The sequence below is a fragment of the Leuciscus leuciscus genome (genome assembly GCF_965113295.1).
Source record: "Leuciscus leuciscus genome assembly, chromosome: 4".
Classification (NCBI taxonomy): Eukaryota; Metazoa; Chordata; class Actinopteri; order Cypriniformes; family Leuciscidae; genus Leuciscus; species Leuciscus leuciscus.
Genome location: NC_138728.1, coordinates 11267673 through 11281436, shown reverse-complemented (window position 1 = coordinate 11281436; position 13764 = coordinate 11267673). Strand labels below are relative to the sequence as shown.

At 38.1% G+C, this 13764-nt stretch overlaps 2 protein-coding genes across 2 annotated transcripts; one reads left to right on the top strand and one right to left on the bottom strand.

The window, feature by feature from the left end:
- The first annotated feature begins 2726 nt into the window (after positions 1–2726).
- On the top strand, positions 2727–8390 carry tmbim4 (transmembrane BAX inhibitor motif containing 4). The gene is made up of 7 exons (XM_082167113.1): positions 2727–2918; positions 3509–3617; positions 3746–3851; positions 5872–5905; positions 6006–6123; positions 6539–6584; positions 6829–8390. Exons 1-7 carry the CDS (start codon positions 2828–2830, stop codon positions 7033–7035), a joined length of 711 nt encoding a protein of 236 aa, XP_082023239.1. The 5' UTR covers positions 2727–2827; the 3' UTR covers positions 7036–8390.
- Positions 8391–8543: 153 nt separating this feature from the next.
- Positions 8544–9424, bottom strand: vhll (von Hippel-Lindau tumor suppressor like). Its single transcript, XM_082167114.1, has 3 exons — positions 9206–9424; positions 9002–9133; positions 8544–8904 (listed from the first exon to the last, which is right to left on the bottom strand). The coding sequence occupies exons 1-3, from the start codon at positions 9384–9386 to the stop codon at positions 8732–8734; spliced, it is 486 nt and encodes a 161-aa protein (XP_082023240.1). The 5' UTR covers positions 9387–9424; the 3' UTR covers positions 8544–8731.
- Between the last annotated feature and the right edge of the window lie 4340 nt (positions 9425–13764).

Below are 13764 nucleotides of genomic sequence, written 5' to 3'. Positions count from 1 at the left end.
ACACAAGATGAATGGTGCATCAGAAATTAAATACAATCTTATTTGAATCGCCCCAGCTGTTACAAAAGCATTTTAAAATAAAAATAGGCTACGCTATTCTGCCTGCAGATGGTTTTAAAGACTTTCCTGGGCTTTAATGCTCACTTAAGATTGCTGGTTTGAACATTTTTCTATTAGCTGAAATAGTATGAAGGGAAAAGCAAGGATTGGAAATAGAAAATGAGGCACCACTATGTGCCACTGCCACATGAAAGAAATGTGATGGAAAGCATCCCCTGGATGCAAGAAAGCCAAAAGGTTATTCAGAAACACCTGGGAATGGATGGAGGAGACAGTGTACTTCCAAATGAATTATGTGGCCATATCCCCGAGGCTGGCTCCACACAGGCTTTAATGAAATGCTGTGTGTGGACTCCATAAAGAGAATGGCTTCCACCTCAAGCTCCTGAGGGAACGCAATGGGCAGTGGTGCATTTTGTAAAGCATGCCCAGGAGAGACTGTGAGCAACTTTTGCAGGAACTCTAGTGATATCCAAATCCCACGGGCATGTCATTACATGCTCGAAGCAATGGGTAAATCCAGCCCACAGAAAAGACAACAGTATTCTCTTTGGAGATTTAGTTGTAATTAAACCTGAAGGAAATTACTTTGCGACCACTGCTGGGGTTATAAAATAAGTGGAAGATTAAAAATAGCAGAAAGATGAATCATCTGAGAATGAACATGTGTCGGTTAAATATGAGGTGGAGCTCTTGGCGGGGTCTTTTTACAGATTTCCGTGAGTTGATTAGCACCACAAAGGAAGGAAGCAGGTGCAAGAACCCCCTCTGAGAATGGAAAAAAGAGATGGCAGAAGATGCCGCTGCGGATTGGCTACCTGTAGGGAAATTTAAATTAAGGAGTTTGGAATTCAATTATGCGAAGAACAATTGTGAATTCATGTCCTCCAAGGTCATTCCCCTGTCATTAGTGCTATATAATAGGGTACACAAACAAGTCGAGGGACCAAAATTGATTGGTGATGTTTGGCGAGGATTGGTAATGTTTGGCGAGGATTGGTAATGTTTGGCGAGGATTTGTATTATCTTAAAAACGTGATGCAAAACTAGAGTTCCAAATGTCCTTGTTGTCAAATGTCAGGAATTGTATAAATCGAGAAAACTTGATCAAGTTGTCACAAGGTCTACATCTAAATACATATAAGGTTTAAAGTCCTTGTTGTCATATGTCAGGAATTATATAAACCGAGAAAACTGGATCAAGTTGTCACAAAGTCTACATCAAAATACAATTTAAAGTCAGACATGGGCCCGGTAAGAACTTGTAAGGATGGCCCTGAGGGAGATATCCAAAATGTAGATTGTAATAGAACTGAATAATATGAAGCAAAAATATGATTCTACTTTCTTTCTTTTTTTAATCAATCGCTGTCTGTACTTATATTGCAGAACAGATAAAAGAGTCCAAGACTTCCAAGTGCGTCGTGGCGACATAGTTGACAAATTCACCCGGGAAAATATCCTTTCTCTTGCAATATCAAAATAGTGTTTAGTGATTAAGTTGGTCAACTATGTTACACTGATGAAATACAGTATAACGTTAGGCCTATTATCATAAGTCGTTTATTTGAGAAAGCATATTGTTTACTTTTGTTTAAGTGAAATTAACCCCCAATTATAGAATTAGCCATTTAAATGGTTAATAGTTAGCAATAGTTGATGTAGCCTATCATGACACTTCAAAGTGTTTCAAAAGATAGGCTAAATGTAAAAAAACAAACAAAAAAAAACACACTTAATATATTACGTTAATGGTGGTGATATATACATTATTGCATTATGATAAAGTTTTCGTACTACGTTTTGTGTTTTGATTTTGTTTGTAAGTAAAATGCCTTTACCTGAGTCGTTCACAAGCTGCAGGTGTTGACGAAATTCATCAGGGAAACGACAGGACGCGATTCAGGCTTGCTTTTTAGGCATTAGGTAAATAATCCATTTATCCAGTGTTCTTGTGCTTTGTGTTCGTATCGTAATATGTTGTTTTTGTTATTTACCGCTTTATGAGTAGGCTAAGTGCGTTTGTGACCTGTCCAAATGCCTTAATCACGAACCGAATTAGACCGTCCGTTTTGCGAACTAGATTAACGATTCATTGAATAGAACCGACTCAAATGAGTGAATCATTCACCAGTCGAGAATTGCAGTTCACAACCTACAGAAAATGTAATACGGACGGTACTACTATTTCAGAAATATAGAGCAGGGGTTGTCAATTTTTTGAATATGATCATCATCATGTGAGAGACCCCCATCCTAAAATGTTAAATTAATATTAAAATCGGAAATTAGCTTCTATTAAGTTACATTGTTATATTTTTCTAGTCACAATAGTAATGTACTGGTACATATATTCTTTATTTATTTATTTATTTATTTATTTAATTTTGATCAGGAATTTATCTATATTATTCAACAATTGTATTTATTATTTGAATGTATTTAATAGACGTATAACTAATATATGTTAATCATATTTATGTATTTATTTATTTGAATCCTTTTATTATGATAATTAATTATATTAATTTGTATTTTTATGTATTTATTTGTACGTTTTATTTTATTTTATTTTTTTTACTATTTGTCTTCCACGTACCACCTTTCTGGTTTGGGACAATCCGCTAGGTGGCAATAGCACATCTTTGAGCTACGGAATGTTTACAACATAAACCACCGAAAGAAGAAAAAAGGCAAACGACGGAAGAGACCTTCGGATTATCGCTTAAACTTGCCAGTAAATGATACTCGTTAAATACGATCAAACATGAATCAAGAGAAGTATCCGCGATCATCTATTGAGGATGATTTTAATTATGGCACGAACGTCGCGACAGCGAGTGTGCACATCCGGATGGGTGAGTTAAGCCGCTGTTTACAATAATGTGGAGTCTACGTAATCAGTAATACAGTCAGTATAATACTATGGCCTAGAAAGAATAAACATATAACGTTAAAACAGCTGGAGCGGGGTTTCTATTTTATTTACATTCATTTCACTTGGTTTCATCATAAGGCACACAGGAGACATATGGCGCACATGATTTAATCAGCTGTCACGAGTCGTTGGATTCCTTATTGATTTCACAATGTCATTATTAGTTTTAGTAGAAATGTTACATTTTCTTAAAAATGTTGCCTGTTGTTGTCAAACCTGCTTATCGAGGTTTTGTGTGAACGATAGACGCCTTGTTTGAGAATTTAAATAAACCCTGTCAAGCTATAATATACGTCAATATATATTGATATAATTCCAGTCCACGAAACTATACCCATACCCATACCCATATTTTTTAACACAATAAAAAAATTGTACCTAACAGTTTTTTTGTAAGTACATAATAGTTAAAGACACCTAATATAAAGACACTGTGACCTTATAATTATTTATTTACTACATGTGTGTATATGGTTGAGGAGTTGACGCTCAAGACTTATTTCTCTCTAGATTTCCTCCGCAAGGTCTACACCATCCTTTCACTGCAGATTATCATCACCACTGCTGTGTCTGCCCTTTTCATGCTCTGCAACCCCATTAAAACCTTTGTGCATGAAAGGTAAGACCACATCCTCCCTGTGATTTCACCACATCATTGTGGCTGATAAATGATGTAAACTACTAAACTAAAAACACTTTAAGCTGTGTACGTATATATTAATGTGACCCACTGCATTAATTTTTCAGTCCCGCTCTGGTGCTGATATCTGCTATCGGGTCCCTAATCCTGCTGCTTGCATTGGCTGTGTACCGTCACCAGCACCCCGTCAATCTTTATTTGCTCTTTGGATTTGTGAGTATATACCTCTAAACAAGATTTTAAGTATGATACACACTTACTGGTCACTTTATTAAGTTCAACTGCTCGTTAACGCAAAATCTAATTAGCCAATCACACGGCTGCAACTCAATGCATTTAGGCATGTAGACATGGGCTGCGTTCAGCCCCACGACAAAACATTGCACAACGTTTTTTTAAACAGAAGCGGTGATGCGTTGAACGCACTGTTCTGATGACGCAAGAGTTGCAACTATGGCAGCTGAGAAGGCCATTCTTTGTGAAGAATTTTCGGAGCCTGATGAAGTCGGTATAAATATGTGTTTAATACTACAAAATATGCCCGATGTTACAGTTACTGCACTTGTCGCCCAGAACAAAAGAGAACATCCAAATCGAGTGAAGGGATTGCTGAAACTGAAATGGAAGCACACATCTTACCTAATTCAGACTAAAACACATCTATTTAGCCTCACATACTGACTTTATTTGTAGTTCATACTGTTTTAATACCCTGTATTTTCTCTCTCATTTTTAGGAAAAGCACTTAATTTCCATTGTTTATTTCTATACCAAATGGCATACACTTGCAATGAAGCTAAAATATAAACAACTACATCATTATGTTGATATCCTATATTTTTACAAAAAAACTTACGACAAACATGTCTTCTAATATCCTCAGTTGTTGCGTATACCGAGCTGCATCGAACACATTTGTAAATGACTTTCCTTGAACCCATTGTGCGAGTTCACTTTAATACCGCGTGCTTTATATACATGCTGCTGCTGATTGGACTGCAGTTCTGACACGCCCACCAAACAAGAGAAAACGTATCTCAAACTCCGTTGCACGCAGTTTCCAGGAAAGATGACGTTCAACCCGGAAACCGTAGCAAAACGTTGCGCACCGTTTTCGTTGAACTTGAACATGCCCATGGTTAAGATGATCTACTGAAGTTCAAACTGAGCGTCAGAATGGGGAAGAAAGGCGATTAAGTGACTTTGAATGTGGCATGGTTGTTGATCTGAGTATTTCAGAAACTGCTGATCTACTGGGATTTTCACGCACAAACATCTCTAGGGTTTACAGAGAATGGTCTGAAAAAGCGAGATGTCAGAGGAGAATGGTCAGACTGGTTTGAGCTGATAGAAAGGCAACAGTAACTCAAATAACCACTCGTTACTACCGAGGTCTGCAGAACAGCGTCTCTGAACATACAACACATCGAACCTTGAAGCAGACGGGCTACAACAGCGGAACACACACTGGTGCCACTGCTGTCAGCTAAGAACAGGAAACTGAGGCTACAATTCGCACAGGCTCACCAAGATTGGACAATAGATAATTGGAAAAATGTTGCCTGGTCTGATGAGTCTCAATTTCTGCTGTGACATTCAGATGGCAGAGCGTAAACAACATTAAAGCACTGATCCATCCTGCCTTGTATCAACGGTTCAGGCTGCTGGTGGTGGTGTGATGGTTTGTGGGATATTTTCTTGGCACACTTTGGGTCCCTTAGTGCCAATTGAGCATCATTTAAATGCCAGAGCCTACCTGAGTATTGTTTCTGACCATGTCCATCCCTTTATGACCACAGTGTTCCCATCTTCTGATGGCTACTTCCAGCAGGATAACACGCCTTGTCATAAAGCTCAAATCATCTCAAACTGTTTTTTTTTGTTGAAAAATGACAACGAGTTCACTAAACTCAGATGGCCTCCATAGTCCCCAGATCTCAATAGAGCACCTTTGGGATATGCTGGAACACGAGATTTGCATCATGGATGTGCAGCTGACCAATTTGCAGCAACTGTGTGATGATATCATATCTATATGGACCAAAATTTGAGTAATGTTTCCAGCACCTTGTTGAATCCATGCCACAAAGAATTTAGGCTGTTCTGAAGGCAAAAGGGTGTCCAGCTTGGTACAAGCAAGGTGTACCTAATTAAGTGGCCAGTGAATGTATGTGTGTGTATATATTACATGTTATGAAGTATTATAATGTAAAGGCTGTACATGTTTATGCAGACTCTGCTGGAGTCTCTGTCTGTAGCCACTGCTGGTAAGTTTATGCATTTTACTAATTGATAAACATGCAGTCCCATAATATTATTGGACACCTCCGTAATGGATCATCTGATACCATATTATTCTGCTTTCAGTGTCATTTTATGAGTACACCATAGTGCTTCAGGCCTTTGTGCTCACGTCTGCCGTGTTCCTGGGTCTCACTGCCTACACTTTCCAGTCTAAAAGAGACTTCAGCAAGCTCGGAGCCAGGTAATTCTCTCTTTCTCATCCGCTCAAGGCCCAGATCTGTCACATTCATCACGGTAACTGAGTGCAAGAATGATTGTTTTAATCCATTTACTCCTGAATCCATGTGGAATGGTGTTCTTTGCATCAGAAATTGTCTCCGGAGAAACATTCTTCTTTCCAGTTATTAAATTAAAAATGTAACAAAAATAATGGGGCTCCGTGAGTCATAACTCTGTTATTTGATGTGGTGCGTGGCCCGCTCGTCGGCATGGGAGAAGTGAATGTCTTTTGTGAGGAGAATTGAGGATTTTTTTTCAGTCATATTATTGTTTAATAGACAGCTTGATGCAACAGTTCTTGCTCTATGCTTCACATTTTTTGTGTGTATTAATAATGCACTTCCAGAAAAATCCTAATTGGTCATTTTTATCTCTAGTCTGTTTGCTGGCCTGTGGATCTTGATCATTGCAAGCTTTATGAGGGTGAGTCTGAGGCCTGTCAATTTTAACTCAATGTTCTGGATGTCCATTTTAGGTATAAAATATTAACAAAATATATGTATTTATTATTTGTTATTTTATATTTATTCTATGGAATGATTTTCTTCTTCAATTGTAATTAACATTATCAAATTAAGTGAGTTTGATTTGTACTGAACCCGTAGCTTTCCTTTAAGAGCCATGTGGTCAAGTCGCACAATTTGATTCAAGCTAAACTCTCCTTCAGCTTTTCTTCTACAATGACACAATGGAGTTGGTCTTCGCCGGGGCTGGAGCTCTGCTGTTCTGCGGGTTCATTATTTTCGATACCCACTTGCTGATGCATAAGCTGTCCCCCGAGGAACACGTCCTGGCATCCATCAATCTGTACCTGGACATAGTCAACCTGTTCCTCTACATCCTGCGCATTCTCGACTCCATGAAGAAACACTGAATGTTGTGATGCTCTTCTTCGATTTCAGTGGTGAATTCTGGGTGCTGTGCTGGGAGTGGTACAAAAATATTATTCTTTGATTTTCTTTAACTTATATTTTGGCACACTTTGAACTAATCGAATTATAATTTATTGTTAATTAGAATCCAAATTAAGTGCAGATCTCTGCAAAAAACAACAACATTGTGAATCATAATATTTATATATATGATTAAAATTCTTTAAAAATACACACACTGAATATAAATAGTTAAATTCTTTGCAGTTTTTTTTTGTGCGATGTTCAGAATTATTGGAGTATGTGTGCTATGTCTATTTGGGCATTAACAGCAAACTCCTCTGATTTTGCTACATTTTTGGCATTAGTTGAGATGATGGTCCTCGTGACATTCTTAGTGTATCGTAATTCCCCCTTGTTTGCAAACCAGCTGTAGTACACAGTGTTCAACTTGCAAAGTGGTAATTGTAATTTAATGGCCAAATGTGAATGTTTCAAATATGATTGTACAACTTAACTTGGTGTTGTTGATTGGATTCCTCTCTGTTTTTGAACGTAGTGTGACCTGTAATCCATGGTAATTTTTCGTATTTATTTAGGTGTTGTAAATCAGTGTTGTAGGGATAGTTCACCCAAAAATAAAGATTCTGTCATCATTTACTCACCCTCAAATTGGTAACCAAACAGTTGACGGCACCCATTGATTTCCATAGTATTTTTTTTTTCCTACTATGGAAATTAATGAGGTCCTCCAACATTCTTCAAAATATCTTCTTTTGTGTTCAGCAGAAGAAAGAAACTTAGATTTGGAACAATTTGAGGATGAGTAAATGACAGAATTTTCATTTTTGGGTGAACTGTCCCTTTAATGGTTTGGGAACAAACTTTATGAGAAGCCTGCAATATTTTGTTTAGTTTGGATGTGTTAACGGAATGTTTATGATTTTGAACTAACTAGACACTTTTACTAAAAAGGCCCAAATTACATGAAAGTTATAAGAGCTGCAAAGAAACCACAACACAAACATCTAGAAATGTAACAAAAACATTTTTTTATTTGCAGCAGTCTTTGGTGTAACAATATACTGTTCGCCAAATAAACATGATTTTAAAGCAGCATGCAATCAGTTTCAAAAGCATCAATAAATATAACAATATTCAGGGATCTCTGTATGCCTGTACCCAAAGTGCAATATTAATCATAATAAAAAATAATATTTATCATAATATAGAGAAATATTGCTCTTGATTTATTTTTAAAAGGGTAAAATTGTCACGTATGAAAAAAAAACCCTGAGAGGGTATATAATGTAATGTTCTTTGGTGTAATAATTAAAAAATAAAATATTTTACCCTGTATGTGTTGCTTTCATATACAACAGTTAGTAACTATCCTTAGTAATTAGCACTGGGACTTTTACTATTACTCCAATCATTCCATCTTATTTTTGTAAGTGCTATTTGTGTATTTATTTATTTGCCACAACATACCTGTGATTTTTCTGTTATTTAATAGGCAGAACCTTATACTACAGAAACTGAAATGAAAGTGCTGATGCCCTGTCGTTGCATAGAATAACAACTTGCCCACATGTTCAAAGAAAGTGAAACTATGAGCTTCTGCATACTTTCACACTTTGAACATCTGATTTCATAAATGATTTCTGCTCTCTAGTTGACCGGGAGGAGGGAAATGGATCAGTCTGCCTCATTTATTGACATTTTGGCAGATAAAATCGTAATGTCTCTCAGTAGATCGGGTTCACGACTGATGTCTTTTCTCAAACTGTCCGGGATTTCCAGCTTGCAGATGTCTTCTTTTCTCACCATACTCCGGATCAACCGTGCACAATATTCTTGTAATGAGTACACTGTCAAAAAAACAGAGCATAGATATCTATTATGAAATGAAACTATTGTGCATGTTAGTGCATATGGAGCATCATAATATGAAGGAGGAACTCGCACCTGGTGCAGTCACACACACAGACTGGTACAGCGGGTATCCGTGCTCATACTGCGCTTGAGTTGGAAAGTAAACTTCACTGAGGTTAGCCAGCAGTTTAGATCCGTCAGATGCTCTGAAGATCCACGGATGAGCTGTAAAAAATACTTGCTTTAGAACAAAGTGGAGAACCAAACCGGATAGGTTGCTAGTTCTAGGCTACTTACTCAGGTACGTGTTCATCTTAAGCGTTTTCCCCGGTTTTATGTCACCGTAAGATACCGGTTTTCCCTTGAAGTTTAGCCACCATGCTTTGGCATTCCGACTGGATTTGTTAACAAAGGAGATAAATGTTGGATCATCTGAGTTTAGAGATTTCAGAGGAGCGGGCACTTCCTGTTCAGCCATAGTGTTGCTCTTACGGAACGTTGATGCAGTGACACTGTATCACGGATAGGTGGCAGGATTACACCCTCTTATGCATGGGACATAGACCTTATTCAGAGCAGCGCCATGACAGGTAGCTATGAAGTGAAAGCGAGGCTGTGAGGGATAGACTTGCCTAGTTTTTTTCAATTGCATCCGCTGTATAAAGCTCCCTAGATCACTTATAATTTTCCACAGCTCATGTTTCTGGAGTTTGTCTACTTACATTTCTTGGAAAGATATTTTCACAGTGTGTCGTCGACAGAACAATCCAAAAGCACATTAAATAACAGTACAACCCAGTGAAGAGATTACAGCCAAAATAACAACAATAACACATATGGCGCTGCTGGGAATAAGGTCTGAATAACAGACTATAGACCCAAGAACCTCAACCCCCCATTTAAACGTTTAATAACTTTAGCCATTTTAAATTGATTACAGTAGCCTATGTAATTTTTGCCTTGTCAGTAATGTTGTAAATGTTACCAAGTAATTTTCGGAGCCTAGATATTAAAGCAGAGCTCATTTAGGTCATTAGCTTCTTAAAACATTAATCTCCCCTGCCACACACCCTTCATTTCTGGATCATATGCATGTCTGCATTAGAGAGTGGGGATCGAAAACCAAGTGAGAGGAGTTCCATTTGGTCTCAGTTTTAGAAGTCACATGATTTGCCAGCCATACTACTGGATCACCCCCCTCACCCGTTCTGTTCAGAAAGACTGGGATGGAGAAATCCACTTAAAATTCCAGGGTGGCTGGTTCTTGAAGGATGGGGGCACTCAGAAATTCTTGCGTGATGACAGCGAGGCTTTGATGTCGGTGTTTTTGTCTCTGGAGAAGCAGGGCAGGGCTGTCTTGAGACAAGAGCGAAAGATCCTATTCTCTAGAGACCCTGATTCACTTTACAGCTCAGACTATACACACACAATCATATAGGCTGAGAGTTTTAAAGCACACTATCCATGTAAATGTGATTGCATTTCAAAGTCTTAGTGAAGTGATTTATTTAGTTAAGAGACTTATAACTGCACTTTATCCCACACGTCTGGAAGATGCTCTGCTAATTCGTTTTCCTATACTTCTACTTTTTCTTTTTTTTTATTCCCGTTTAATTTTCCTTGCCTTTATTTATAGCATGTTTCTCTCTGATGTTTCTTGGCAGGTTTAGTTTGATGGAGTGGGTGGTTTGGCATTCTCTCTAAAGGATTCAGAGGTGTTTTCATTTAGGCTTTTTTTTTTTTTTTTTTGGTGCCTATTCACGCTGTTTGCTGTTTATTGTTAACAAAAGTCCTGCCACACACGTTTATAGACAAACCCCTTAATACGATTTTAAAGAACAGATTTATCAAAGTTTAAAAAAATGTGAAAAAAAAATGGGTGTGCAGTTTGAAAGAAACAAAAAGTCTTTCTCACAATTAACCGACAATTCCGTGCATCATGGCATGGGTTCTCATAGAAAAACTTGATTTATCAAGGAAAATATTGATTTCCAAGCTTAGGAAGTCATGCAAAGTCTTAAAGTCATGGAAAATCATAGAAATGTCTGTAGCAAATACTTTTGCATAGCCTACTATTTTAAAAATAAAGGTTCTTTATAGGCATCAATGGTTCCATGAAGAAACTTTAACATCCATGGAACCTTTGCATTGCACAAAAGGTTCTTTATAGTGGAAAAGGGTTCTTCAGATTATAAAAATAAAAAAAAGATCATCATTTTTACAACTGTTGTTTTACCCTGTTTACACCTGGTATTAAGTAGCTAAAAATGCATCTTAATACCAGGTGTAAACAAGGCCTGGTTCTTTTAAGAACTGTTCACTGAAAGGTTCTTTGGGGAACCAAAATTGTTTCTTCAATGGCATCACTTTTGAAAAGTCCATTTTGGAACCTTTATTTCAGTGTATTAATTAAAATAGTTTCAATCTAATAAGTAAAGAACCTCGAAAACGTAATGCAATTGATTGAACCCTAATAGATAGATGTACAGTATGTGTTTTGGCCTTAAATCTTAGTTTACCTTTCATTATAAAGCCTAAATGTTTGAATCCATATCCAAGGTTCATAAAGTCATTCCTAACACTTAAATGACACCTTGTCAGGAAACTTTGAAGAATGAGGAGTAAGTGCACACATGTGCTTGGCAAGACATTAGAATTCAGTATAAATGTTTAGCTATCTGTATACTCGGAAGTCTTTGCGTTATAGAAGCCCAGAGTGTCTGTAACAATGGCACTCGCTTTAAGAGTTGGTGCCCATCCCCAGTATCCGTGCTGCAGTGTTCTCGACCTCTACCTGTAAGCCTACTGTATTTTCCGGCGGGGTGATTATGTATGGGGGGCAGAGCAGATCTAATAAGCTCTTGGCTCAGACAGCCCATTCTCCTGCTCGCCCTTTGATGTCCTGCTTTCATTGCTTCTCTTTTGCTGGGACAATGACGAGAACCTTTCGCCACAGTGGGCATAATGCGCTTGTTGCTTTTGTTGGTTCTGTCTTTCTCCTCCACACCACAGGGGAATTTTCCTGACTGGCACAAACATACTCATACTACCTCACTAGACTGACTTCTCTCGCTTCTCTCTTCTTCACCCAACAGGACCTTCACATTCGCAAAGTGCCTTCAATTAAGCTCTCTGGTGTCAATTTCAAGCATGTGAGTCAGGTTTGTTTAAGGGTGTGTTATACCTTTTTTTTTTCTCGTCATAGGAGCTGAGTTGCCCATCACAGTTCGATACAGGCATCAGGACCACCGTCTCCTTGCAGCAGATTTTCATTTGTGTGAATTTCTAGCGCTGTTTTGACTCCTTTACACATTTTATAATCTATTGCGTGTTCTCAGCTGGTCATAATGCCATTATACGTACGCACATATTACATGCGCATTTTGCCCAACACAGCCTTGTTTTGGATGTTTTTTTGTATAGGTTCGGTCTTATAAAAGACAGTGTGAATGCTAAGCGAACCAGGACTAAATGTATTATTTTCTTAGCAACGATGTGTGGACTTCTCTTTTCTCATAGAATTATTATTACTTTATGCTTTTTAGTTAAGGCCTGTTCACACCAAGAATGATAACCTTATTACCATCCTCACCAACAGGCGATAACATTTGTAATTGAATGATTATTACTTTATACAACTTTGTACTTTATAGTTAAGGCCCATCAAACCAAGAATGCTAACTAGTGTCCACACCAATTAAAGGATGATAACTTTGTTTATGATAAGCAGACGCTGGACTTTTGTCGTCTGCCACTTTAAATGCTCATCCTCTTTAAAGTCGGGTGGATTCTGATAGGATGTAAAAAAAAAAAAACGTTCTGAAAAGTAAGAGGAGAGAAAAGTCAAAATAAATTTTTGTGGTAACCAACATTATGCCAAGTGCTGTGAATTGAGCTTGAATCTGGAATATTCCTGTAAGTACGTCCTGTGAGTATCTTATTTTTGCCCTTCGTTCCGTCCTATAATCAGAAGGTGAATCTATGATTCTCCGAAGAGCCATTATATGAAGTGTAATGGAGAGAACATTTCAATTTAATTCTCAACAGACCGAATCTTTCTGATGTTTCCCTACTTCGGCGCCCAGAGGCAGATACAAATGGAACATACCTGTTCCTGCACCTGCTTAACGCAAGTTACCAGATGTTTGGAAAATTCACAGGCACGAAATGACTCAGTGGTTTCCATGGTTACCGCCATTTCATTTGCCTGCTACATTTTTAACATTCCACAAAGTGTTTTTGTTATTGTTGTATTTCCTCCATGAAAGGTGACCTGACAGGGCAACTTCGCGTGGCTCCCATGGGCTCCGCAGGGCAATCATGGTGGGCCAAGCTGCTATGTGATGTGGAACAGTACAAATAATCACCCGGCCAGCTGTTTATTTTCACCTGTCCTCTCTGGCCACCACACCAGCTTCCTCTGGACCGCGGCGGGAAGCACGGCTGATCGAGCGGCACCCCCCCCATAGAGGTTAATTGGTGTAATGTGTGAATGATCCTCCTAGTCTGCATGTGTGTGTATGCTCGTATGCACATTGCCATCATTCTTCTTTACCAAGACCTTTTCAACCTTGAAAACCAAAGATTGCTTTTTGAATGATTGGCTCAAAGGATGAGTGCTCTTCCAGGTGGCTGTTGCACAAGGCTTCATGTATTTTGGTAAGTAGACATCAACATTCCAGTTGCATGATGTTACTTTTACCGAAACCAACATCTGACAAATCATCTCATGATGGCGGAGGTGGTAAACATCTGCACCCATTCTATCAGCTTTGCTTTTTTCCACTATACTTGAGACAGGGAATATGTGAATACTTGGATTTTTTTTGGTAAGAAAGCATCATTTATTCTGCACA

What these genes read in the sequence shown, in the direction of transcription:
- vhll (XM_082167114.1), bottom strand. Translation starts at nt 9,386, where the DNA reads ATGGCTGAACAGGAAGTGCCCGCTCCTCTGAAATCTCTAAACTCAGAT. An exon ending in TAAGATGAACACGTACCTGA is followed by an intron (nt 9,134 to 9,205) that starts GTAAGTAGCCTA and finishes TATTTTTTACAG; the next exon opens with CTCATCCGTGGATCTTCAGA. An exon ending in TGTGTGTGTGACTGCACCAG is followed by an intron (nt 8,905 to 9,001) that starts GTGCGAGTTCCT and finishes TTTTTTTGACAG; the next exon opens with TGTACTCATTACAAGAATAT.
- tmbim4 (XM_082167113.1), top strand. Translation starts at nt 2,828, where the DNA reads ATGAATCAAGAGAAGTATCCGCGATCATCTATTGAGGATGATTTTAAT. An exon ending in TTTATTTGCTCTTTGGATTT is followed by an intron (nt 3,852 to 5,871) that starts GTGAGTATATAC and finishes ATGTTTATGCAG; the next exon opens with ACTCTGCTGGAGTCTCTGTC. An exon ending in TCATTGCAAGCTTTATGAGG is followed by an intron (nt 6,585 to 6,828) that starts GTGAGTCTGAGG and finishes ACTCTCCTTCAG; the next exon opens with CTTTTCTTCTACAATGACAC.